This window comes from Chiloscyllium punctatum, chromosome 10, assembly GCF_047496795.1.
Source record: "Chiloscyllium punctatum isolate Juve2018m chromosome 10, sChiPun1.3, whole genome shotgun sequence".
In the NCBI taxonomy this organism is placed as follows: Eukaryota; Metazoa; Chordata; class Chondrichthyes; order Orectolobiformes; family Hemiscylliidae; genus Chiloscyllium; species Chiloscyllium punctatum.
Genome location: NC_092748.1, coordinates 13,854,428 through 13,880,130, shown reverse-complemented (window position 1 = coordinate 13,880,130; position 25,703 = coordinate 13,854,428). Strand labels below are relative to the sequence as shown.

General features: G+C 46.0%; 1 protein-coding gene across 6 annotated transcripts in view; it reads left to right on the top strand.

Moving 5' to 3' along the window:
- The window catches only part of LOC140481903 (disintegrin and metalloproteinase domain-containing protein 23-like), a 321,721-nt gene that overhangs the window by 7,447 nt on the left and 288,571 nt on the right, over nucleotides 1–25,703 (top strand). For all 6 annotated transcript variants that reach the window (XM_072578562.1, XM_072578561.1, XM_072578566.1 and 3 more), the window contains exon 3: nucleotides 12,249–12,325. In XM_072578562.1, coding sequence (XP_072434663.1) covers nucleotides 12,249–12,325 — 77 coding nt within the window. The remainder of the gene's footprint in view (nucleotides 1–12,248; nucleotides 12,326–25,703) is intronic.

Here is a 25,703-nt window from a genome sequence, read left to right as displayed (position 1 = left end):
ATAGTGTATAAATTTACAATTGAGAGTTGATAACAGGTTATAGAATCCTAGATTTTACTTAACGACTTAGAAACGTAGAAAAATGGTAAGCAGGAGTTGGTGTATGCCCTTGAGCCTGTTCCGCCATTTGTGACCACCCAACTCTGTACCCTGTTCCTGCTTTCCCCTTTACCCTTTGATTCTTTAGTTCGAAGAATTGTATGTAAAACCTTGAAAATATTCAATGTTTCGTCCTCAACTGCTTTCTGTGGTAGAGCATTCCACAGGCTCACCACTGTCTGGGTGAAGACATTTCTCCTCATCTGAGTCCTAAATCCTTGGACTGTGGCCCTTGGTTCTGCTCTCTCTAGTCATTGAGGACATCCTTCCTGCATTTCCCCTGTCTAGTCCTGTTAGGTTTCTATTGCCATTCAGATAATAAACTGCCTTCCTGTTTTTGCTACCAGAGTGGATAACCCCACATTTATCCACATTGTACTGCATCTGCACTTGCTTTAATTTATTGCCTTTGAGGCTATCAGGAAAGTCCAAAATGCATTATGGCCGATGAAGTACTTTTGAAGTCCAGTCACTACCATGACGTTGGAAACGCAATGTGCAATTTCTACACAGGAAGATCCCATTGTTTAAGAAGGGTAGCAGGGGTAATCCTGGAAAATACAGGATCTGTGAGTCTCCTGTTGGCGGTAGGAAAACTATTGGAAAAAATTCTCAGGGACAAGATCTTTAAACATTTAGAAGCAAGTGGACTTATTAGCCATCAGATAGACAGCATGGTTTTGTACAGGGGAGGTCGTGCGTCACTAACTTGATTGAACTTTTTAAGGAGGTGATGAAGATGATTGTTGAGGGAAAGGTGGCTGTTGTTGTCTACATGGCCTTCAGTAAAGCCTTTGACAAACTCCATGACTGGTGCAAAAGATGAAATCTCATGGTATCGGGGGTGAGCTGGCAAGATGGAGGCCGAACGGGCTTCGTTGTTCGAGGCAGAGGGCAACAGTAGGAGGATGCTTTTCCGAATGGAGGGTTGTGAGTAATGATGTTCCACAGAGATCAGTGCTGGGACCTCTGCTGTTCGTGGTCCACAGAAATGATTTGGAGGAAAACATGGCTGGTCTAATTGGTACGGTTGTGGACGATACAAAGACTATTGGAGTTGCGGTTAGTGAGGAGGGGACACAGCAGGATATAGATCAGTTGGAGGCTTGGGCAGGAAGATGGCAGATGGAGTTTAAGCTGGACAACTGTGTAGTGATACATTTTGAAAGGTCAAGTACAGGTAGAAATTGCACAGTTATTGGCAGAGTGGTAAGTATAAGGCTTTTTCTCAGGGTGGAGGGGTCAATTGCTAGGGTACACAGGTTCAAGGTGCGAGGGGGGGAGGTTTAAAATAGATGTGTGAGACACCACATGAAGGGTGGTGAGTGCCTGGAATGTGTTGCCAGGGAAGATGGTGGAAGCAGGCACAATAGCAGCATTCAAGAACCATCTGGACAAATACATGAATAGGAAGGGAATAGAGGAGTACGGATCCTGTAAGTGAAGACAGTTTTAGCATGAAAGAGTAAAATGTGGGGTACAGGCTTGAAGGGCCGAAGGGCCTGTTCCTTTGCTGTATTGTTCTTTGTCCTATTCCACCAACAGCAAAACGATGAATTACCGGTTGACCTGTTTTTTTTTGTAATGTTGATCGTATTTCCTGTAGAAGAACTTATGCTTGAAACGTTGACTCTCCTGCTCTTCAGATGCTGCCTGACCTGCTGTGCTTTTCCAGCACCCCAGTCTCAACTCTGATCTCCAGCATCTGCAGGCCTCACTTTCTCCGGGGGATAAATATTGTCCAGGGTGCGGTGTGACAACAGCTTGCATTTGTATAGTGCCTCTTAAAGTAAGAAATCGTTTCAGAGGGCTGCTCAGAACCAAAGCAAAAGGTGACGTATGAGCCTGAGCCATATATCTGTCACTTTAAGAAAGCCAGAAGCCCAACCAAAGTGGTAGGATTAATGAGCACCTTCAAGGTTTAGGGAGGATGTTCTATAGTTTAGGGCCTAATTCACAATCACCAGCAGCAGAGTGATTAATATTGAGGAGGCTCAGAGGCTGGAATTAAGTGAGCTCAGATTTTTTTTAAAGATTCTGGTGCTGGGGGAGATTTACAGAACCAGGTGTTCGAGGGGTGAGGTGACAGACTTTTAAAAACAAGGGTGGGTGTTGATAAATTGATGCACTGCTTACCTGGCAACCAGCGTCGGCCCGTGAACACAGTGGTGATGGGTGAATGTGAGGAGGCACCAGAGTTTCGGGTGACCTCAAATTTACAGAGGATGAAATGAAGGACTGTGCCGGATTATTCAGGGCTAGAGGTAACGGAGGCCGCATGAGGACCTCAGCAGCAGAGGGGCTAAGGCAGAACTCCTGAAGAAGGGTTACAATGGAAACATTGACTTCTCCACCTCCTGATGCAGCCTGCCTTGCTGTGTTCTTCCAGCCTCCTGCCTGTCTACCTTGGATTCCAGCATCTGCAGCTTTTTTTTATTGTTCCTAAGGCAGTGGTGGGGCCAGGCAATGTCGTGGATCTAAAAGTAAGCAAGTTTTTGGACGATGGCAGTAGGTGGGGTGGGGTCACCAGCGGTGACAGAACGGGAAGAGAAATTTTTGCATGGGACGGTAAATCTTTCTTCACAGAAGGATACGGGTCTTTATAGAATTGCACAGTACAGAAGAGACCCTTCAGCCCATCAAGCTTGTAATGCCAAAGCAGCGCTAAATTTACACTAGACCCACTTTCCAGGTCCGTATCCTTTAATGCTTTGACATTTTAGGTCATCCAAGTACTTTTTAAAGGTTGTGAGGTTTCCCACCTTAATTGCCCACCCAGGCAGTGCATTCCAGATCCTCAGCACCCTCTAGACGAAAACATTTCTCTTCAGATCCCCTCCAAACCTCCTGCCTTTCACCTTAAATATAAGCCCCCTGTTTACTGACCCTTCAACTATGGGGAACGGCTACTTTCTATTCATGTCTCTGCCCCTCATTATCAAGCCCCTTTGGAGAAAGTGAGGACTGCACATGCTGGAGATGAGAGTCAAAAAGTGTGGCGTGGTGCTGCACGTCCAAACACCTCATCTACTGTGTCCGCTGCCCCCGATGTGGTCTTCTCTACATTGGGGAGACAGGATGCCAACTTGTGGAACATTTCTGAGAGCATCTACAAGATACACACACTAAACAACCCCATTGCCCTGTGGCCGACCACTTCAATCCCACCCCCCCACTCCGTCAAGAACATGCAACTCCTGGGTTTCCTCCACCACCAAATCCAAGCCATCTGACGCCTGGAGGAAGAACACCTCATCTTCCCCATTGGCCTCCAACCACACGGGATCAATGTCGATTTCACCATTATCCTCACCTCCCCTCCTGCCGCCTTATCCCAGATCTAACCCTCTAACTCGGCACTGCCCTTTTGAGTTGTGCTACCTGTCCATCTTCCTTTCCACCTATCCGCTCCACTATCCTCTCCGACCTATCACCATCAACCCCCACCCTACATCTACCTATCACATTCCCAGCTACCCTCGCCCCCACCCCCACCCCCAGCCTCACCCTCCTGCCATTTATATCTCAATCCCCTTGCCACCCCACCTCCCTCCCCCCGACATTCCTGATGAAGGGCTTATGTTCGAAACGTTGACTATCCTGTCCTCGGATGTTGCCTGACTGGCTGTACTTTTCCAGCGCCACACGTTTTGAGTCTATCAAGTCCCCCGTCCATCTTCTCTGCTCCAAAGAAAACGACCCGAGCTTATCCAGCCAATTTCCAAAGTGGAATTGGTCCATCCCAGGTAAGGGCCTGGTGAACCTCCTCGGAACCCCCTCCAGTGCAGTCACGTCCTTCCAAAAGTGCTGTCACCCCAGAACAGCGCACAGTATTCCAGCTGTGGCCTAACCCAAGTGCTGCACTGTTCCAATGTAACCTCGCTGCTCGTATAATCTGTACCTCAACTGATAAAGGTCATTGGAAGGCTCTTCCTCTAAAGGCGCTGGAATTAGAAGCTTTGGATGTTTTTCTAAAGCTGACATACTTGGATTCTTAATAAGCAAGAGTAGGGAAGGTGGGAATATGGAGCAGTGGGATTTGCCACGATCTTCGTGAATGGATGAGTAGGGTGAAGGGGCTGAGCCCTGTTCCTTGTGCACTTGCCTATGTGTTGGTGTGGCCCCCTGGCTGTGATTTGGTACAGTCCCATCGTGGTGTTGGGTCGGGGTGTGTGGATAGGTCAGTCTATCACTGCCTTCTGCTGGGTTGAGGGGAGACGGTTTATCCCTGTCATAGTCAGATTTGATACAATTTTCAGACGTTTATAAGAACCTTTCCAGTACAAGCTTAGAATCCTGCTCGGAGTTCCCAGGAAAGATCCGAGTGGATGTGGCAGCTGACTGTGCCATCCGGGACTTGGGAGATTGCGATGGGATGGCAGGTTGCATGTGTTGATGGGTCCAGGATTACTATTTTAACTCTGTGAGTTGGGGGGGGGATGGGCTTTTGGGGGGGGGGGGGGGGATGGGCGGGGTTTGGAGGCTATGCTGGCAGCTTTGAAGGAGGAATAGTCACTGACATGCGAGAGAGAGAGAGAGAGAGAGAGAGCCATTCATAATCTCAGCTGACATGGATGACAAGGAGGTGGAATGATCGGAAGTTACTTGGTCATACAGGGGAGGAAGCTACAAGTAGGCTTTGTAGACAAGATCAGCTCTGAGGAGGCAAGGAGGGAGAGGAAAATGAGAGAGTGACGCAAATTCAGGGACAAGGGCACCTTAGAGTGAGTTTGATCTCATCGGCTGAGAGGAAAGGAGGGATGTGGCAGAGGCACCTTATTTGATAGTCCCGACCGTGGTGACGGGGCATTCCAGTTGGTTGTTGGCGATGAGGACAGAGGGGAGAGAGAAGAAGCTGGGGTCATCTCAGCGTTCCGGAGTGTCCCGGAATGTTAAGCATCTTCCGCAGACGGCAACAGGCCCCAGCGGTGCTTCGTTGGGATCCGTCCGGATCTGATGGTAGGTGGCTGAACTTGCCACATCCAATCCCATCTGTGATCCCTGGACCCCAGGGGCAGTCCGGACCTCCACCACGGGAGTGGGCCAGTATGAGAGAGCACAAAGTCTTGGTGGGACGTGAGGAGAGTTCTCCATCTCTCCTTCGGGGGAACACCGTGGGATGCTTCAGGTCTGCAGACGAGACCGTGGTTTAGTGTTTCTTCTGAAAGGCATTAGTCAAGTGTTAAAACTATACAGTGTGTCCCTGGTGTGCAGTTATCTGGCTGGAGGGTCAATATAAATTGGCACGCAACAGCAATCCATCACTCTCTCTCTCTCTCTCTCTCTCTCTCTTTCTCTTTCTCTCTCCGTGTTGGCCAACATGCCTGTGACAAAGTAAGTGAGAGAGTTCAGGTTCCTTACACAGCCTGGATGGTTTCAATCAATGTAATAAACTTCCCTGGTGGTCCTTCGAATGAAGGCACAGTGCAGAGCAGGGGTAAGCTGGGACTCACTCACTGGTGGCTCTCAGTTTTGTATTCGAGCCCACACTGGATTCCTGAGTACAAACCCAAGCACTGAGGGGGTGCTATAATATTTATTTGTAATATCCAACATTGAAGTGTCAACAACACTCAGGACGCTTGACACCATCCAGGACAAATCGGCCATTTTGATTGGCGCCATATCCACGAACATTCACCCCCTCCATCACCAGCACTCAGTGTGTACTGAAAGGATGCTGTAAATCAGAAATGAAAACAGGATTTGCTGGAAAAGCTCAGCAGGGCTGGCAGCATCTGTGAGGAGAAATCCGACTTAACGTTTCTGGTCGAGTGAACCTTGCTCAGAGCTGATTGGTCTGAAGGACCCGTTGATCCGTTAGCTGTTGAAAGGGATGGGAACTGAACCAGGCGGCTGAGTAAACTTGGTGTTTTAGGCAGATAGTAAGAGCGAGGAGTCTGCTGTGTGGATCAATAGTCTCACTGGTGCGCAGACTTGCAAACTCTCTGTAGCTGCTGCAGAGTCTGTCAGTGATTTGCTGTCTGCTGAAGGGTCGGCCATACTTAAATGTCTCCAACCCCCGTAGCACTGGATTGCCAGAGCCAATCAGTACAGCCCTCGGTGATGACGCAGTGGAGGCGAGGTTTTTTTGTTGTTGCACTGAGATGGGTTGTGTTTCTGACCTTCCTCCAGGCAGCCATTTTGAGCAGAAAATCGACAGAGGGAGGGCACTGGCTCTACCTGCTATCTCCTGCTCCAACATAATCCGGGCACTCCAGGCGAATAAATTCCCAGTTCTTAGCTTCTCAGCGTTCCATTGGATGAGGCTCATCTTGAGTTGTGAGAGTAAAAGTAGAATTTAGTCCCATTTTCTGCATAAAATAGGCAGCTGACATTCAAAAATGTCTAAAGCATCCAAATTGCTGAGTGCATGATTGTTAGGAGCGAATTGGTGAAATTATTGACACAATAGCTGTAACGCCTGCAGGATAGCTAGAAACATATTTCGTAGATATAAGCAGAAAGTGCTCTGAAGCAATCAAGTAAGAATAATGTTATAACAGGAGATATCAAAGCAATAAAATGCATAATTAGCTTTGCAGTTACTTAACTGCATGCTGGATCTTTGGCCTTATCAAAAATAATGGAAGCAGATTTTGGTCATATCACACCTGTGATCTTGCTGTGAAGCCAGCTGAAGGTTTCTGTCTCTGACTGTAAGATTATTGCAGCATTTGCATGGTTTCAGCTTCAATCTCAGAAGGTGAAAATCCGTGTTTGCCAACAGGAACTCTGAACCTGGCAAGGTCACAGAGGAGGCTGAATGAATGCTTGTTTCACACAACAGGATGGCCATTTATCCTCCCTGTAGATGGTAACACACGTTCTAAGGCATTTCAAGCGCACGATATGGTAAAAATGAGCACCGGATCAAAAGAGGAGACATTGGTGCATAGGACCATAAACTTGGTTAAAGTCTTAAGGAATGGCTGAGATAGAGGCAGAGAGATTTTGGTAGGGATTTCTTGGGAGCGTAGAGCGTGCAGAAGAAGGTCGACTTGGAGAAATGCGGAGATTTTGGAGGGTTGTAAGGCTGAAAGAGGTTGTAGACTTTGAGAAGACATAGAGGCTTTGGCACACGAGGACAAGGGGGAGTTCAGGAGTATCAGGACTAATGGTGAGCAGGGATTTGGTGTGATATAGGAGGTGGATAGCAGTATTTTGAAAGATGGTTAGGACAGCCAAGAAAACTTAGGAATAATATATAACAGAGGCTGCAAATACATTAATGAAGGTTAAAGCAAGATTTAAAAAAAATTCATTCACAGGATGAGGGCATTGCTGACTAGGCCAGTGTTTATTGTCAATCAGGTAGTTTAGAATCAACCACATGTAGACCAGGCCAGGTGAGGATGGCAGATTCTTTCCCCAAAGAGCATTAGTGAACTAGATGGGCTTTTCCTGACAATCGCCGGTAGTTTCGTGATCATCATTTGACTCTTCATTCCAGATTCCTATTGAATTCTGTTGTGGCGGGATTTGAACTCAGATCCTCAGAACATTACCTGGATCTCTGGACTAACAGTCCAGCAATAATGCCACTAGACCATCGCCTCCCCTTGTGAACCGAGATGCGCCAGTATTGCAGATGGTTTTGGTGATGGAGAGTGTATGGGGTCGGGAATGCTACTCACAGACAGCCACAATGCAAATGTTGCAGTAAGTCTGGTTCAGTGTGAGGTAGTGGCCAGGGAGGGGCTGGGAATTAATGGCAAGGAAGCAGTCCGTGCAGAAATGGCTTCAGTCTTTCTAATATTTGATTAGAAGGACATTTTATCAGATGAGCAGTGTGACAAATCCAAGAAAGCTGAGTGGCAATGGGAGAGAGTTGCGTATCATCAGGGTGTACAGGGAAATTGCCACCTTGTTTTCAGACATGACTACTTAAAGCAAATCTCTGATTGTTGGCTGTGTGAGGTGTAGGATTTTGACTTTTTTTAGTTCAGAATGTGAACCTTTATATATTCCAGCAATAGATTCTTTCACCTCAATAAAACCGTTGCCCTTCTTTACGGTCGTTCAATGTACCCTCTGCTTCTCAATATTTTTCCTTTTTACTTGCAAAAGTTCTCTTGGAAAACCCGCCATTGTTGGTTTTACAAGTGAGAAGATTGCATGACCCTTTTGACCAAAGTGAGGACAGGTTGTACGCAGCAGAGTAAATGTAAGTTTGCAAACCTCTCATTTACACAGAGCAACATGGTTCCTGCCAGATTTTGCACTTGGCCTCATTCACCCACACCGATCCAATCTGCAGAGGCTCTGCTTTCTCTCAACGTTCCTGGCTAATCAAAAAGGAGAAAGCTGTCTGCCGCGTGCAAGTTCAAACGGGAAATCGAAGATTTGGAGAAGCCTCACTGAGGGATCTCTTCAGGCTGGAGGAGGGGGAAATGGACGCAGCTTTGATTTGGAGAGGCTTTGAGTGATAAGGTCCATGCAATCTGGAAGGGTGGGGGGGACATTGAACAAGGGTGGCATTGATTGATCTTGTTGCTGAGGGGGCTCACATTAATCCCCAGTGGTTTTAGGAGATATTAACTCATAAACATAGAATTAGACAAAATGGGAGCAGGGGTAGGCCATTCAGTCCTTCGACTCTGTTCTTCCATTCCATATGACCATGGCTGATTGCCCAACACAGTTCCCGCTTTCTCTCCACACCCTTCAGGCTCCATTACAACCGTGAATAGTAGGGCCTGGGGGAAGACACTGTGGGGCTTATTGTGAGGCATTGAGAGAGCCTGCGATAGGAGAGGAGAATAAACCCAAAGAATATCGGTGCAAAAAAGAGAGTTGTAATGCTTAAGAACACTGCCATTATATTCCCCCACATTCTCAGACCATGCTCAGGGCAACCGCGTCAGAGAGTTGCAATGTTTGGACACCACACCTCAGAGAAGATTCGCCTTTCAACTCAGAGGCACGTGTGGCAGGGTGTTAGGGAGGATACTTAATATAACAGACTGAGGGGAGACCTAATGGAGGTTAAGGTAATTAAGGGATTTGATTGGCTTAACAGACCCCATAGCATTACCGAAAAAAGGCACATTATTCTAACAGAAAGGACAATGATAAAAATATTCAAAGCCTTTTAGGATTTATATATAGGTGAAGGTGCAACAAAAACTAAACATCGAACTGAAAAGACAATCATGCCGTAAGCTTGTTTGCGTTATGAAATATTTTCAAATGTAATTACTTTATGATTTCTTAATTAGCGTTTTAAAAAAATCTAGAGCAATAAAAGCAACGATACATATCAGCACTTGGTAAATGGAAACAGCAAAACAGCAGCACCAAATTAACAAAAAAATGTGTGATTTCTGGACAACAAAGTCACAGAAGCTGCCCTCAAGCGATAAGCTGCGTGGTTTATTATGTTTCACACATCTAACGCTTACTGCAGGCAGCTGTCCTTGCAGCATTTGTTGGCTGCAGTTCATTCTTCATGTTATTCAGCCGTGAAAATGACCTTTCACCCCAGCTGTTTGTTACTATGAGACACCAAAAGAGCTGTAGTATTGCTTCCACATGAGGGAGAGCCAACTGCACTTGGATTATCCAGGTCCTGGTGGCATATTTCTAACAAAAAAAGTCAACCATAGAATGTGAATGTCACTGACTGGGCCAGTACAATTAATGGTAGGACCGTGGGTAGTGCTGTGGACCAGGGGGACTTTGGAGTTCAAGTACATAATTCCTTGATATTTGCGTCGCATGTAGACAGGGTGATTAAGAAGGCATTTAGCACACTTGCCTTCATTGCTCTGACCTTTGAGTATAGGAATTAGGACGTCATGTTGAGGTTACACAAGATGTTGGTGAGGTCTGTTCTGGAGTACTGTGTCCAGTGCTGGTCACCCTGTTATAGGAAGGATGTTATTAAGCTGGAGAGGGTTCAGAAGAGATTTACCAGGATGTTGCCAGGTATGGAAGGTTTGAGTTATAAAGAGAGGCTGGATTTGGCTAGGAGCTTGAGAGGCGACCTGATAGAGGTTCATAAAATCATGAAGGGGTATAGAGACGGTTAATGGTAGTTGTCTTTTCCATAGGGTGGAGGATTTCAAGTCTAGGGGGCACATTTTTAAGGGGAGAGGAGAGAGATTTTCAAGAAGACTTAGCTCTCTGGGCTAACATTTTTGCTCAGAGGGTGGTTTGAGTGTGGAATGAATATGCTACAATGTTTAAAAGACACTTGGATAAGTCCTTGAATAAGGAATGTTTGGAGGGCTATGGGCCAGGAGCAGACAACGGGATTCGTTTAGTTTGGGATTACGTTCAGCGTGAACTGGTTGGACCGAAGGATCTGCTTCAAGGCTCTATGACTTATTGCTTGTCCCTCGTTGCCATTGAGAAGGTGGTGGTGAGCTATCTTCTTGAATCACTGTAGTCTTCTTGGTATCGGGACACTGTTGTTTGAAAGGGTGTTCCAGCATTTTGACTGAGTGACTCTGAAGGAATGGCGACTTAATTCCAAATCAAGATGATGCCTGGTTTGGGCAGGGGGGCATTGAACTTGCAAATGGTGGTGTTCCTTTATCTGAATAATTTCCTTTGATGTACATTCAAGAGTGCTGCATTTCTCCAGTGAGGGTACATTGTTGATGTACATTGTCAGGGTAAATTTCCATCAGGGGCTTTACACCTTCACATGCCTGTTCTCTCAAGGCAACACAGAGTTGTTTGTGATAATTTCATACACGATAGCTCTTCGTTTCAAGTTCATCCATTATAGGAATCACTTGGAGGAAGTGTTTGGTCAGCATTAGGTGAGAGAAGACAGAGGTGAGGAGGAATTCTTTCCCTCTGGGAGTGGTGAATCTGTGGAATTGTTTACTTTAGAGGGCTGTGAGATTGGGTCATTCAATATGTTTGGGGCTGAGAGAGAGATTTTTAATCAGTAAGGGTTATGAGGAAAAGGCAGCAAAGTGGACTTGAAAATGATCAGAACAGCCATGTTCTCATTGAATAACAAAACAGACGGTGCTTTAAAAGAACTTTAAACTTCATCTCAGTCTTATTTGTCTCCATACCCCTGCAACCAGTGGAGTGCCACAAGGATCGGTGTTGGGTCCACTGCTTTTCATCATTTATATAAATGATTTAGATGTGAACATAGGAGGTCTAGTTAATAAGTTTGCAGATGACACCAAAATTGGAGGTGTAGTGTACAGCAAAGACGGTTACCTCAGAGTACGACAGGATCTTGATCAGATGGGCCAATGGGCTGAGAAGTGGCAGATGGAGTTTAAATGTGAGATGCTGCATTTTGGGAAAGCAAATCTTAGCAGGACTTGTACACTTAATGCTAAGGTTCGAGGGAGTGTTGCTGAACAAAGAGACCTTGGAGTGCAGGTTCATAGCTCCTTGAAAGTGGAGTCACAGGTAGATGGGATAGTGAAGAAGGCGTTTGGTATGCTTTCCTTTATTGGTCAGAGTATTGAGTACAGGAGTTGGGAGGTCATGTTGCGGCTGTACAGGACATTGATTAGGCCACTGTTGGAATATTGCGTGCAATTCTGGTCTCCTTCCAATCGGAAAGATGTTGTGAAACTTGAAAGTGTTCAGAAAAGATTTACAAGGATGTTGCCAGGGTTGGAGGATTTGAGCTATGGGGGAGGGTGAACAGGCTGGAGCTGTTTTCCCTGGAGCATCAGAGGCTGAGGGGTGACCTTATAGAGACTTATAAAATCATGACTGGCATGGATAGGATAAATAGGCGAGGTCTTTTCCCTGGGGTCGGGGAGTCCAACACTAGAGGGCATAGGTTTTAAGGTGAGGGAGGAAAGATTTAAAAAGGACCTAAGAGGCAACTTCTTCACGCAGAGGGTGGTGTGTATATGGAATGAGCTGCCAGAGGAAGTGGTGGAGGCTGGCACAAGTACACCATTTAGAAGGCATTTGGATGGGTATATAGGAGGGGTTTAGAGGTTTATGGCCAAATGCTGGCAAATGGGACTAGATTAATTGAGGATATCTGGTCAGCATGGATGAGTTGGACTGAAGTGTCTGTTTCCATGCTGTACACCTCTATGATTCTATAAATTGCGGCACTCAGAATTGGAGACCTACTCCAGAGGATTTTGTTTATAGCTTATCAAGATTCAACAATGATTAACATTATTCTTTCTCACTCACTCCTGCAGGCTGTCCACCTTACCCATGCAAGCTTCCAGATCGATGCCTTTGGCTCCACCTTTATACTAGATGTTACACTGAACCAGTAAGTATCACCTTTCCCAGGGAATTAGTCTGGGATGTCGTGGTTGTCAGTATAGGCTCTTTGGCTTCACTTACGAGTGACATTTACCGGCCAGGGGTTTGTGTGATATTGTAACTGGACAACTGTTCATGGCAGAACAGTAATTCTTGTACCTCACAAAGATACCTTGGCTAATGGGGGGGTGAACTCTGCGCGGGTTACCATTGACCAGAAACTGAACTGGACTAGCCGTACAATAAAGGTCAAATCGTCATCGTCTTACCAGGCCCTTGAGCTGCTCTGTCATTAGAGAGAGGCAACTGGTGATGGTTTAATCTGAGGGTCACCATGCCTCAGGTGAGGGGAGAGGTTGAGAAGGAGAGCCCTAGCCATATAAATAGTGTGGCAGCAAGCAAGTCAGAGGCTAGGAATCCTGCTGTGAGTGACTCACCTCCTAGCTCCCCATTTTCCATCCACCATCTACAAGGCACAAGCCTGGAGTGCGATGGAATACTCCCCATTTGCCTGGATCAGTGCAGCTCCAACAGCACTCCAGAAGCATGACACCATCCAGGATAAAGCAGCCCGCTTGATTGGTGCTACATCCACCAGATTCCACTCCCTCCACCACTGACGCTCAGTAGCAGTAGTGTGTACTATTAGAAGTGCTTCTCCACTTTCAAAATGATGCCCAATGCCAGTGCAATGCAGAGTGAGTCCCTTGTATGCAATTAGTGCCAAGAATGGCTGAGTGGAAGCCAGTGACAACTCAGTAGGGCGCAACGTTAGGGAAACAGTGAGCAAAATGCAGTATCCAGTTGTTTTTCTATGCTGAGTTATTGCAGATTTGCCTCATTTATATCTGTTAAAAAGCCAATGAGAAGATTAGAAAAAACAGAAACAATGGTTAGAGTACCAGTGCTGAGGGCAGCTGCCTGTCATGGTCACTTGGGTACCACATGGAGTTGTGGGGAGGTACAAATTACCTTTATAGTGGGGGACATGGGAGTGGGGATCAGACACATTCTACACCCAACTGATCACTTGCCAACAGATTTGGGTAAGAATCGCCTGTTGTACTATTGGCCAATTACTGTAGTTGATCTTTAAAATTAGTGTCATCAACTTCCTGGCTGTTCCTTGCAATTGATTTTCCATTGACAAGTGTTCAATTGGTCTCTCAAATCGAAAGCTCTATTTACAGAGCTGTTAACGTTAAGATGTGGCTTAGTTGGGAGCACGTTCCTCTCCGAGCGTCCAGGTTCAAAATGGCACGCCCTGCCCCCCCAACCACCACCCCCACCCTGACTGTATCAAATGGACAACTGAGAGTGCCTGAGCCCTGGACTGGGATTCTTGACTGATTGGTAGCCCCCGTCTTCCTCCCGTAACCTGACTGAGACCTACACCCCTGAGACATTGAGACATGGCCATTTAGTTAAAGCACATGGAGTAATGTTGCTGTGTGCAGTGCTGGCCTGTGTTGTACGGGTGAGATTGACAGAACAGCGACTCACCCGCCCCTTTCACTGATCACGGCTGACAACGAGCTGCCTGGCCTTGTGTCTACGCTAAGCAGCAAGGCAAAAACCAAAGCATCGTGAGCCCTTAAGGTCAGGCTGAGGGGTCATCGTGCCAAAGAGCAAGGCAAGGCAGGGATGCTGGGAGGATTGAAGTCGACATAGAGTGAGTAAATGCTAAGAAAGCAAGTGAACAGCCGTGAGATGCTCACGGGTTGAAACCATGAGCTGGGTGCCTGTCCCTGCAGGCAGTGATCTGATAGCAACATTCCAGAGAAAGTGTCAGTGCAATCCGAAGTGTGGTTTGGAAGTACACTGCAGTACTATTTGTGGATCAGAGACGTGAAATGATGATGTGGTGAGGCTGGTACATGTCTAACATTAACGTCCATGGATGGAGGGAGGGCATGGTCGCTGCCCGTGGACTGTAGCCTGACATGTCAGGTGACTGGTATCCAAGATGGAGGCCTGGAGGAGGCAGCAGTGAGCTGGAGTCACCAAGTTTAACTCTCACGTCAGGAGTTGTCCTGTCTATTTTCTATCCAGAGGTCGGGAGGTTGGGAAAATGCATGTGGATGAACTGAGATGTGGTGGTAAGGAGAGACTAATACAGGCCAATGCTGCACGTTCACCTGTTGCTGCTCGCTGGAGAGAATCTCATCTCACTGTCCAACGCTCGGTTGGAAAGTGACACATTTTGGTCTTGAAGCCAAGAGAGTCCTCATTGGCCATCTCAAGCGATTTTCCCAACTTTCCCACTGTTGCCCAGTCGTTCAAGGCCTGGGACGATTTCACCCCAGACCTGAGATCCCTTGGAAGAGGCAATGTCTCACCAGTGGGGCTGCAGTACAGAACCGGTTCACATAAAACTCCAATAAGAGTGCACTTCTTGATGTTAAAACCAAACAGTTGCAACGCACCATGCAGTCACTCAGCTATAGTACCTATAATGTTCTAAACTGCTTTGTCGTCAATGACAGAGATTTGAATTGTGCTCACTGATGGATTTGGGTCCTACTCAAGAAACATGAGCACAGAATCTGCACTGACATTTCTAGTGCACTACTGAGGGAGTGCTGCACTACACACAAGCTCAGAATTTTGGATGGCATTTTAAATTGATGCTCTGTTGACCCTCCCAGGGACCCATAAAAGATCCCATGATGCTGATTCGTAGAATAGTGGGTGCTTTCTCCAGCTCGTACTGGTTAATATTTATCCATGAACCAGTATCACTCAACCAGATTACTTACCCATTCATCTCCTAGGTTGTTGTGTGTAATTGGCTGTGCCATTAACGCATTTTGATATTAGTTTTGCTTCAAGGTCAGAGTTGATAGTGAGAGAAACTGGAACAATGAATGATCCATCTCTAGTCTTGTAATAGAGAGAGAGAGAGAGAGAGGGCAATTGTAGCCATTAAAAATATAGATTATTCCTATGGGTTTCAGAATCAACATGTTGAGTTGAAAGTAAAATTTTTTGTTTGCAATTTCTGTCTGAGTTAGCCAGAAGCATGACACGGTGACATAGAAATACTGAGTCAGGGTTGAGCTTTGGATAGAAGGTTTCCTTGTTTCATTTACCTGTGTGTGTTTGCTGACAGAAGTAGGTCATTCACATCCGTCTGGATTTTGTGAGGCTCCTCCAACTTGAGGCGGGTGGAAGAAATCCGCAGTTCTCCTCATAGACCCTTGTGGCAAAGCAAAACTTGTACCGTAGTTGGTGAGCTGAGAAAGAGCTTTACAACAGCTAGGACGGGGACTTAAGGAGTCCACGGTTGTGAATTTTGTAAAGAAGATTGCTTGATCAAAACCTAATGGATGAACTTCCATGTAATTGCTATATTGAGAAATAGTGGAACACCAATGAGAATTAAAGTAGATTCTGGCAAGCTGTGACACACAGTACCTTTACAGCTGGCTGAAAGAAAAGTGAATGAATCGTCATGATACTGTAAACTACAGGAACTCCTGGGGAGAAGGTAGTGCTTTGTTTGTGGTATAAGCCTTTATATAAATTGTACGTTAGTGGTGCTTTCTTCGTTTAATTTTTTTAATATATATACAGTAATATTTGTTTTGTTAAAACTTTTGGAATCTTGAGGCCAGATTCTCTTTGTTAATTGCAGTTGGGGACTCTTTTAGCCGTGTGGTTTGGTCATCCAATGAGTTTGAGTTCTGTCCACACTGGTCAGGGAGGAGGCAAAGTGCAAGAGCTAGCTCCAGGCTTAAGCTTCACAATAACACTACAGTAGAACCCCAGTATCCGCGGATTCGTTCTCCATGGTTTTAGTTATCCGTGGTTTACTGCGGCCCGAAAATGTTACACGGAACATTCCAGAAATAATTCAAAGGGGGCTGTCGGGAAGGTAAGTTTCCCATTTAAATGATAGGGTTTGCTCCGATCCACAGTTTTGCTCATGCACAGTAGGTCTTGGAACGTATCACCTGCAGATATGGGGGGGGGGGGGGGGGATACCTGTACTTGTTATGTTCATTGCTGGACATGGTAACCTTTGATATACCAAGCTCTGGTCTTACATTAAGTGAGGACAAATCATGTCCACATTATAGCCTCGGTCAGCGCAGAGTTCCAGACTCTAGAACGTTCCTTCAAGTACATTCTAACTCCATCCACTGTGCTGTTTATACTCAGTGGTCTGCAGCTCGGTCACATCATTGCAAGGTTCCTCCAGGATCTGAAAGCACTTACACAACAGGGGCAACCATTGTTTTTCAGAGTTGTAGGAATAAACCGAGGTGGGGCAGAAAAGAGTCAATTAGCACCTTTAATAGAATTTGTCAAACAGCCCGTTATAAATGAGGTGGATTATATGGAGCAGCATTCAATAGAATTGGTCAAATAAAGTGAACTATGTATTGCCTTTGGTGCTGAGAGTGTGAAATCCTCAGATATAATGGCTTTCTGTGTGCTACAACGTTTAGCCATCTCGAATGGTATGAAATGTAGAGTGAGTGATTTGTTACTGCTCAGTTCTGCTTAAAACATGACCATTTCCCGAGGTTTTAAAAAATATAGTTGCCGTTTTGGCGGCACTTATTTCGCTGGCATCTTGAAGTTGTGAAAGCTGGTTTATAAATACAGATCCCACATTCCAATCCCTTCCCGTTTCCCTATTTGTGTGCTTTGTTCAGGATTGTCTGGCAGTGAACTCGTGTCTGTGAAGTCGTATGGCAGTTTGCAATATGCTCCGATACATACACCAATAAGGCTGGACTATTTATTTCTTTTCTTTTTCTAACTGTATTTTGTTTCCTAAGTGTTTGATCTTAAGTATCTGTACCCAAATACCTTAAGGTGGTGCAGTAATGCGGTGACTGTAAGCGTGTGACATGTTTACATGTAAAACCAGTTCAATCCAATTCAGTTGTTATCAAATCGTTTGGTTTTGTGAATTTGCAATTTGGAGCATGCTACCTTTGTTTATATTTGCTGGGGTGCTGTATCCTAGTTGGAGAGGGTTGTGACAAAGCAGTTGGGTTCATAAACAGTCAATGACACTGGACAGGACCCAGTTACTCTTTGAGTTCCCCTGCTGGAGCTGACACAGACACATGAACCGCATTTTGCACCTTGTGCCCAGGCTGACTGAGATGGGGGACTCACCACGGCTTGGAGAAATTTTAAAGGCAGAACCCTGCTCAGTTGTTGCATGAAAGAAGGCGACAGGTACAATTCATTGCATCTGTGCTGCTGATCCAATGCTCACGATAGTATAAAGTCAAGAACTGCATTGAAGGGCTGGGAACACGGTCAGAAGGTGATAGCCAGTTTCATGTCACAAGACAGAACAAGGGATAACACGATATGCAGAGAAACCTTAAGCATACCCTAATGTAAGCGGCAAATGATAGAATATGCAGCATCTTGGAAATGAACAGGAATGGGTTGCATCTCAATAGAGCATTTTGGGATTTGAGGGCTAGACTTGTTCCTGCACACCAGCTCACAATCTTACCCCGTCACCGACTGGGTGTTTGAGCTGCTAACAGCATTGGGCATCTGGGAGATCACTAAATGGTGGGACCAGTGTCTAACCTGAAACCTGTCGGATTGAAGGATTGTTGACGAAACACAGGAACGACAGGGGACAAAAGGGTGAATTAGAATCTAATCAGGTGCTGAGAGAAAAGTGATGGTGCCTTAAGATACTGGCACCACCTGGTGTTCCAGTTTCCTGACAGTGCCCGCGACTTTTGCGAAGGTGTGCTCGGGGTCGACACAGTTTCACATCTTTCCCATTCTGCGCCATACGACTTTGTCGAAATTGTATTCCCGACGATCATGTTAAAAATGTGCTTGCGCTCCTAGTTAGAAGCCTTGATTTTCTGTGGTGAGCTTCATGGGGTAAAATAATGTCCAAATGTGGCAAGTTCTTAAAAAGCAGTAGGCACGCTGAGAGAGGAGTGTTGTTTGTGGTGATTCCCAACTAGGCTGGGTAGCTTCAAGTTAACTTTAAATCACACTGGAGTGGTGTCAGAAAGCACCCCTTCATGTACAGGGCAGTGGTTGATTCTGCACTGGATCCCACCAAAGTGCTGGTGTCTGGGGGAGGCATCTGATAATTCCAAAACTGAGATTGATTGCTTGTGCTTTCGTTGGGTAAGGCTGTTAAAAGGGTAAAGTCGCCATAGTCCCGCAGGACTCAAAGGGCTGCTCTCTCGTTACAGAGAGACAATTGATGGTGGTTTAACCTGAGGGTCACCATTTCCTCTGGCAAGCGGAGAGGCTGAGAAGGAGAATTCTCCAGGGTAACCTCAGCTGATGCGGGAATTGAACCCAAGCATCAAGGAACCAAGGACATTCTGTTGAATTAAGGTACAGAGATAAGGATTGATCGTGAAGGATGCGACAGGGGATGAATGGGCTCTTCTTGTCCTTATTAACCGTGACTACTTCAGAAGTGGTCTACCCTGAGTTCAGGCCATGGGTCTTCCTAGTAACCCCACTCCATGGTTTCCAGCTCAGGGGTTTGGGGAGTAGGAAGGGGGTAGATGCAGCCATTGCGACACAGCCTTCAGCTGGAGGAATTGCCATCTAGCCTTGAAATCCTTTAGAATCCCATGGTGGGGAACGCCATGCTATTTAATCTTAGAGACCAGCCTTTGCGCCCTCTCAGACTCTTTCAAGTGCTTGTTTCTGGACATCCCTTGTAATTCGGGACTGGCATCTGACAGAGAATGTAGCTATCACCTTCAACCCCTCCCTCACTCACCCATTGTACTCTATGCTACTTTCTCCCCACCCCCACCCTCCTCTCATTTATCTCTCCACCCTTCAGGCTCTCTGCCTGTATTCCTGAAGAAGAGCTTTCGCCCGAAACGTCGATTTTGCTGCTCCTCGGATGCTGCCTGACCTGCTGTGCTTTTCCAGCACCACTCCAATCTAGAATCTGACATGGAATGTGACAAGTCCAATTAGTCCTTCAGGAAGATTGACCCTTCTCCACCTTAAATGCAGGGTAAAGGGCTCTCTTCTCTTGCCCAGTGACATGTGTCAGCTGTGACTCAGTGTGGCTCACCTCTTGAGTCTATGGGTTCGACTCCCACTGCAGGGACCTGAGCACAGAATCGAGGCTAATACTCCAGCATGGTACTGAGGGAGTGCTGCACTGTTTTTAAGATGAGACGTTAAACTGAGGCCCCCCTCAGGTGAACATGAAAAGCGCTATTCTGGAAAGAGCAAGAGAGCAATCCCCTGTGTCCTGGCCACTGTTTACATTTCACTTGGCATCTGCTGTTAGCACTGCTGCCTCACAGCGTCAGGAACCTGGGTTCAATTCCAGCCTCGAGTGACTGTCTGGGTGGAGTTTGCACATTCTGCCCGTATCTGTGTGGGTTTCCTTTGGGTGCTCCAGTTTCCTCCCACAGTCCAAGGATGTGCAAGTTAGGTGAATTAGCCATGCTAAATTGCCCATAATGTTCAGGGATGTGTAGGTTAGGTGCATTAGTCAGGGGTAAATGTAGAGTAATAGGGTAGGGGAATGGGTCTGGGTCGGTTACTCTTCGGAGGGTCGGTGTGGACTTGTTGAGCCGAATGGCCTGTTTCCACATTGTAGGGATTCTATGATTCAAAACGACATATTATCTGGTTATCATTGCACCTCCATTAGAACAGTGACTGTTAAAATGTTTTTCATTGGATGCAAAGTGCTTTAAATTCAGTGCTTTATGTAAGATGTTACATAAGTGGCCATTGCTCACTTGCATTTTAGATTAAGATTTTGGTTTTACTGTCACATGTACTTGAGTACAGGAATACAGGGAAAGGTGTACCAAGTCCTCATTTTCTGGTACCATCTTAGCAAACACAAGAGAGGATTAAAAACAGAAACAGAAATTAAAAAAAAATGACAGCCAAAAGAAAAGGAAATGTCCACCATACCCCCCACCACTTGGCTCAAAATGGACACTGGGCCCAGCGTCCTAAACGGTGCCTTGTTCTGGCATACAGTGCTCCCTCTGCCACCTCCTGGGACCGCCATTTCAGTGAAGGAGCCCACCGCTGCCAAAGCCCAGAGGAGGAACTGCTTCCACCGCTGCTAACTTTCCGGGAAGCGGACCGACGCCACCGAATAAAGGTTTCCAAAAAAAGTGGGAGACGGAAGCGGGCAAGCCCTGGCCTCAGGACCCACATTCTCCAATGCCGCCATTTTGAAATAAAAGCTCCTGCATTGCAAGCAGCAGCAGCAGTCACCTGGAGGCCTTGCTGAGGGACCGTGCACATTCCTAACCAACTGGGAGGTTTCTTTCTCGCATTCTGTGGGACCCAGGTCCAGTAGGAAGTGTGTTTTGCCTGATTGGGTCTCTGTGAAGGCGCCAGAGAATGAGCCTTTTCAATCCTGCTGGAGTGGCCTGGTTGTTGGTGGTGAAGGGGGCCGAACCATCAACCTTCAACCCCAGCAGTTTTCCTTCTCTTCCCTCATGTAATTATTTTTCTCCATAGCAAGCACTTCACCGCTCCATATGTTAGCTGAGCGTGTAAATTGGGTCCCCAAAGGAATCGGAAGTGGGCTGTTTCCTTACGTTAATCTGCAGTCATTCAGCATCTCATCTCAGGTGTGCTCCGAAAGTGTACTAAGCTCTTTTTAAAAACTGTCCACTCAGGTTCCTTGATGACCTGCCGTGGAACAGTTCACCTCTCCTTTCGTCACCAGCTGTGGAAACAGAGTGGGGAAAGAGGACTCAACAACTGCACATCCTGACGTGTAGAGGTTCAGAGATTAATGCGCCCCTGCTTTGAGACAGATGCTGCTGAGGTAGAGTCTGGGAGAAGGCCAGGTTTTCCTGCAATTTTAAAGCAGAATGACATCATTTGAACCGTCCGACTGCATCCCGATGAAGTACTTTCCCTTTATTGGACAACACTCTGAGCAGAAGCCTTGCTTCAATTGTTCTTTGATTCATTCACGATATGATGGCATCGCTGGCTAGGCCAGCATTTATTGCCCATCCCTAATTACCCAGAGGGCAGTTAAGTATCAACTTAAGTGTGGGTCTGGAGTCACTTGTAGGACAAACCAGGTAAGGATGGCCGTTTCCTTCCTTCAAAGGACAAGTTTTTCCTGGCAATAGATTCATGGTCACCATTAGACTCTTAACTCCTTGCTTTAGTTCTTGGTCCTTTCTTGCTGAAACCCTTCCAGCCAGACTATCCACCCCTCTGATTGGCTGCTGTAGCAGAGGTCCTGCTCTTACCCGACTGGTCAAGGGGCTGAAGGTGGTAGTGAAAAGGAATCGAGACCCTGGACAGTCTGTCACCTCCTTCCTGCCTGACTTTAACAAGGGCTTTGAACTTGCCGTGCACTCTGTGTGGGTTTACAGCTCCGGCTTTCCTTGTTAGGCCTCAAAGGGAGACTCTTTTACCATTGATCTCTCTCCCCACCCACTTCAGATTTAAAATCCCACCTCTTTGTCCAGGGTTTAGGTCTCCTGCACTAATATTTGTGCCTCTTGGCATTGATGTCAGTTTTTGACTGCTACCATTTGAAGCAAATGGGATCAAAGGTTATGGGGAGGAAGCAGGATTAGATTATTGAGTTCGTGGTAAATGGCAGAGCAGGATGAAAGGGTCGAATGGCCTCCTCCAGGTCCTACCTTCTATGTTTCTATTCACACAATGTCCTTGCGCAATGTCCCAAATTTGCTTGATGGCATATTGATACAAATTATAGCTGATGACGTGTAAACATTTGGTCATGTTGGAAACACGGCAGCCAAATTTGCGCAGAGCAAGCTTCCAAAATGGCCAGGTCACCTATATTAATGACATTGGTTCAGGGATAAATGTTGATCATGCTAACTATGGGGAACTCCCCATCTCTGCATTGAATGAATGCCACAGAGCCTTATACTGTATCCTACTTAGAGGCCAGAATCACCATGTCATGGTAAATGATAATGACCATTTGTCAGGGATCGAATAACTCTGTAGGTTAGCTTAATTAAAACAGTAAAACACATTCTAAGTTAGGAAGCAGCCAGTACATGAAGCCAAATGACTTCTGAGTATGTAGGTTACAGGCTAATTGGCAGGCTGAGTCACAACATTGTATGTCTACACAGCATCTGGAATCCTTCATGATAGACTCTCTTAAGGGCCTTGCACACATACAAAAAATTTTGATTTAAAATCTCATCTGAAATACGTCACCTTCAGCCATGCAGCGCTCCCTTAATACTGCACCGGAGTGTCAGCAAGGACACTGTTTCTGGATTGACACTTGAACCCACAACCCTCTGGTGTGGAGGTGGGAGCCACGACTCATTGAGTCTTTGCATTTACCTACCAGGCCTAAAGTAAAATGAGCCTGGGCAATGTACAGCTTATGCCACCAAAGTACTCTGTGACTTGATTGAGTTTTTTGAAGAAGTAACAAAGAGGATTCATGAGGGCAGATGTGACCAATATGGACTTCAGTCAGGAGTTCAACAAGGTTCTCCATGGGACACTAGTTAGCAAGGTTAGATCTCATAGAATATAGGGAGAATTCGCCATTTGGATACAGAACTGGCCCAAAGGTTAGCTGGCAGAGGGTGGTGGTGGAGGGTTGTTTTTCAGACTTGAGGCATGTGACCAGTGGAGTGCCACAAGGATCGGTGCTGGGTCCTCTACTTTTTGTCATTTACATAAATGATTTGGATGCGAGCATGAGAGGTATAGTTAGTAAGTTTGCAGATGACACCAAAATTGGAGGTGTAGTGGACAGCGAAGAAGGTTACCTCAGATTACAATAGGATCTGGACCAGATGGGCCAATGGGCTGAGAAATGGCGGATGGAGTTTAATTCAGATAAATGCGAGATGCTGCATTTTGGAAAGGCAAATCTTAGAAGGACTTATACACTTAATGGTAAGGTCCTAGGGAGTGTTGCTGAACAAAGAAACCTTGGAGTGCAGGTTCATAGCTCCTTGAAAGTGGAGTCGCAGGTAGATAGGATAGTGAAGAAGGCTTTTGGTATGCTTTCTTTTATTGGTCAGAGTATTGAGTACGGAAGTCGGGAGGTCATGTTGCGGCTGTACAGGACATTGGTTAGGCTACTGTTGGAATATTGCATGCAATTCTGGTCTCCTTCCTATCGGAAAGATGTTGTGAAACTTGAAAGGGTTCAGAAAAGATTTACGAGGATGTTGCCAGAGTTGGAGGATTTGAGCTATAGGTAGAGGCTGAACAGACTGGGGCTGTTTTCCTTGGAGCGTCGGAGGCTGAGGGGTGACCTTATAGAGGTTTACAAAATTATGAGGGGCATGGATAGGATAAACGGACAAAGGCTTTTCCCTGGGGTCGGGGAGTCCAGAACTAGAGGGCATAGGTTTAGGGTGAGCAGGGAAAGATATAAAAGAGACCTAAGGGGCAACCTTTTCACACAGAGAGTGGTACGGGTATGGAATGAGCTGCCAGAGGAAGTGGTGGAGGCTGGTACAACTGCAACTTTTAAAAGGCATTTGGATGGGTATATGAATAGGAAGGGTTTGGAGGGATATAGGCTGGGTGCTGGCAGGTGGGACTAGATTGGGTTGGGATATCTGGTCGGCATGGTTGGGTTAAACCAAAGGGTCTGTTTCCGTGCTGTACTTCTCTATGACTCTATGACTTATTGAATGCCTCATTCAGAAATTGATGGCTGTTGAGGAAAATTGGAAATGTTAGATTGATGTCACAGGTAGTTTTAGGCTCAAGCACTGGGAACTAGAGGTCATGTTTATATAAATCTCCTCAAGGTGACCGTCTCCCTGTTAGGTAGAGAGTGAAGAAATTTGTTGGGGAAGAGCACAGAGAGGCGTAAGGAGATGTTCAGGACAGGGAAGGTACCAGGTGGCATCTGAATGAGAGGGCTGGAGCGTTATGACTGAGAGGGTAGACCTTGGATGATGGAGCAAGGTGTCAGGAGGACCACATTGTTATTCAAGTTGAGGTCACACTCTGATCCAACCTGGAACTACAGAGAACGTACCGCATAGGGACAGGCCATTTGGCAAACCGATGTTCATGCTCGTCTTGAGTATCCCTGTCCTCTACTCCATTTCGCCCAATTCCTATTTCCTTCTCTTCTTTCTCCCTGATGCACTCCCTTAATTGGACCTTGGCTCTCCTCAACCGGACTATGTAATAACAAAGTGAACAACCGTACAATTCTCTCGGGAAGGAGGTTTCTCCTGAATTCTCCGTTGGATTTATCAGTGATTATCCTTTATTTCTTACCCCTAGCTCCTCCCCAAGTGGAAACATCTCCACGTCAACCCTATCAAACCTCTCTATTTGAGAGACAGCAATCAGGCGCATCACTTCGATATTAAAAAAAAAGCCTGTTTAGTCCATCCAGATAGATGAGTCATTGTCCTTAAAGTTGAGCCGTGGCCTGAGATCAGTCATATTGGATGGTGGAGCAGACAAGAGACTGGCCTTTTGTCTGCCCTTGCTCCTTCATGTGTTCTTATTTTGCAACTTCTTCAGTGCCTCAGTTTCCTACGTACAAAATGGAGACCAGAAACAGTGGACGGTCCACCGGGTATGCTCTAACCTGGAGATTCTGTTCAAGGCAATACTGTCGTAGCTGCGGCAGGAGGCTGTGTTTTGGGATACAAGGTGGGTGGGGTTGAATTTTCCCGTGTTTACGTGCAGAGACCGGGTTATTGCAATGCAAACTTAATAATAATATCACAAATGTTGCAAAAGTGGCTGCAAATATGTGTTACATGCACTTGCACTGCATCTGAATTCCTCTCTCTCTTACACATGTCATGTGCCTGTGCTCAAATGCGTCTCTGCTCAGTATAACAGCCCCAAGCCCAAGGCTTGTATGCCAATATCCTGCAATTATAGCAGGCTGTAATTTTACTCAAAACCCAAATAAGTAAATATGCATAGCAAGTTACTTGGGTAGTTTGGGAATTTAGATTAAAAGATACCACGGTAGACTAACAATGATGCACGTTTGAAGAAATATTGTACAATTCTCAATAAATATTCACTCCCTTGAGGGATTAAGTAAACTGATACAATTGTGGTTAACTGGAAAAGTTGTAATTAGAATTCGAGTGAACCAAAGAACCTAAACTACTGCCATAAGAAATAGGGTTCGTGGTGATTGGATCTTTGTAGAAATCAGCAATGGGTGGCCAAGAAATTCAGAAAAAAGGACAAAATAGGATGAGGAAAATAGCGAGGAATATGAAAACCTAGCTTGTAGGGATTTCTACTAATAAGTTTAAAAAAAGAAGAGATTGTAGAAAATAAACATGGATCCCTCAGAGACAGAGGCAGGAGAAACAATAATGGAGAAGAAGGAGATGGCGGGGATGTGAAACAAATATCTTTGATCTGTATTCACTGTGGAAGACACAAAGGAATATGTA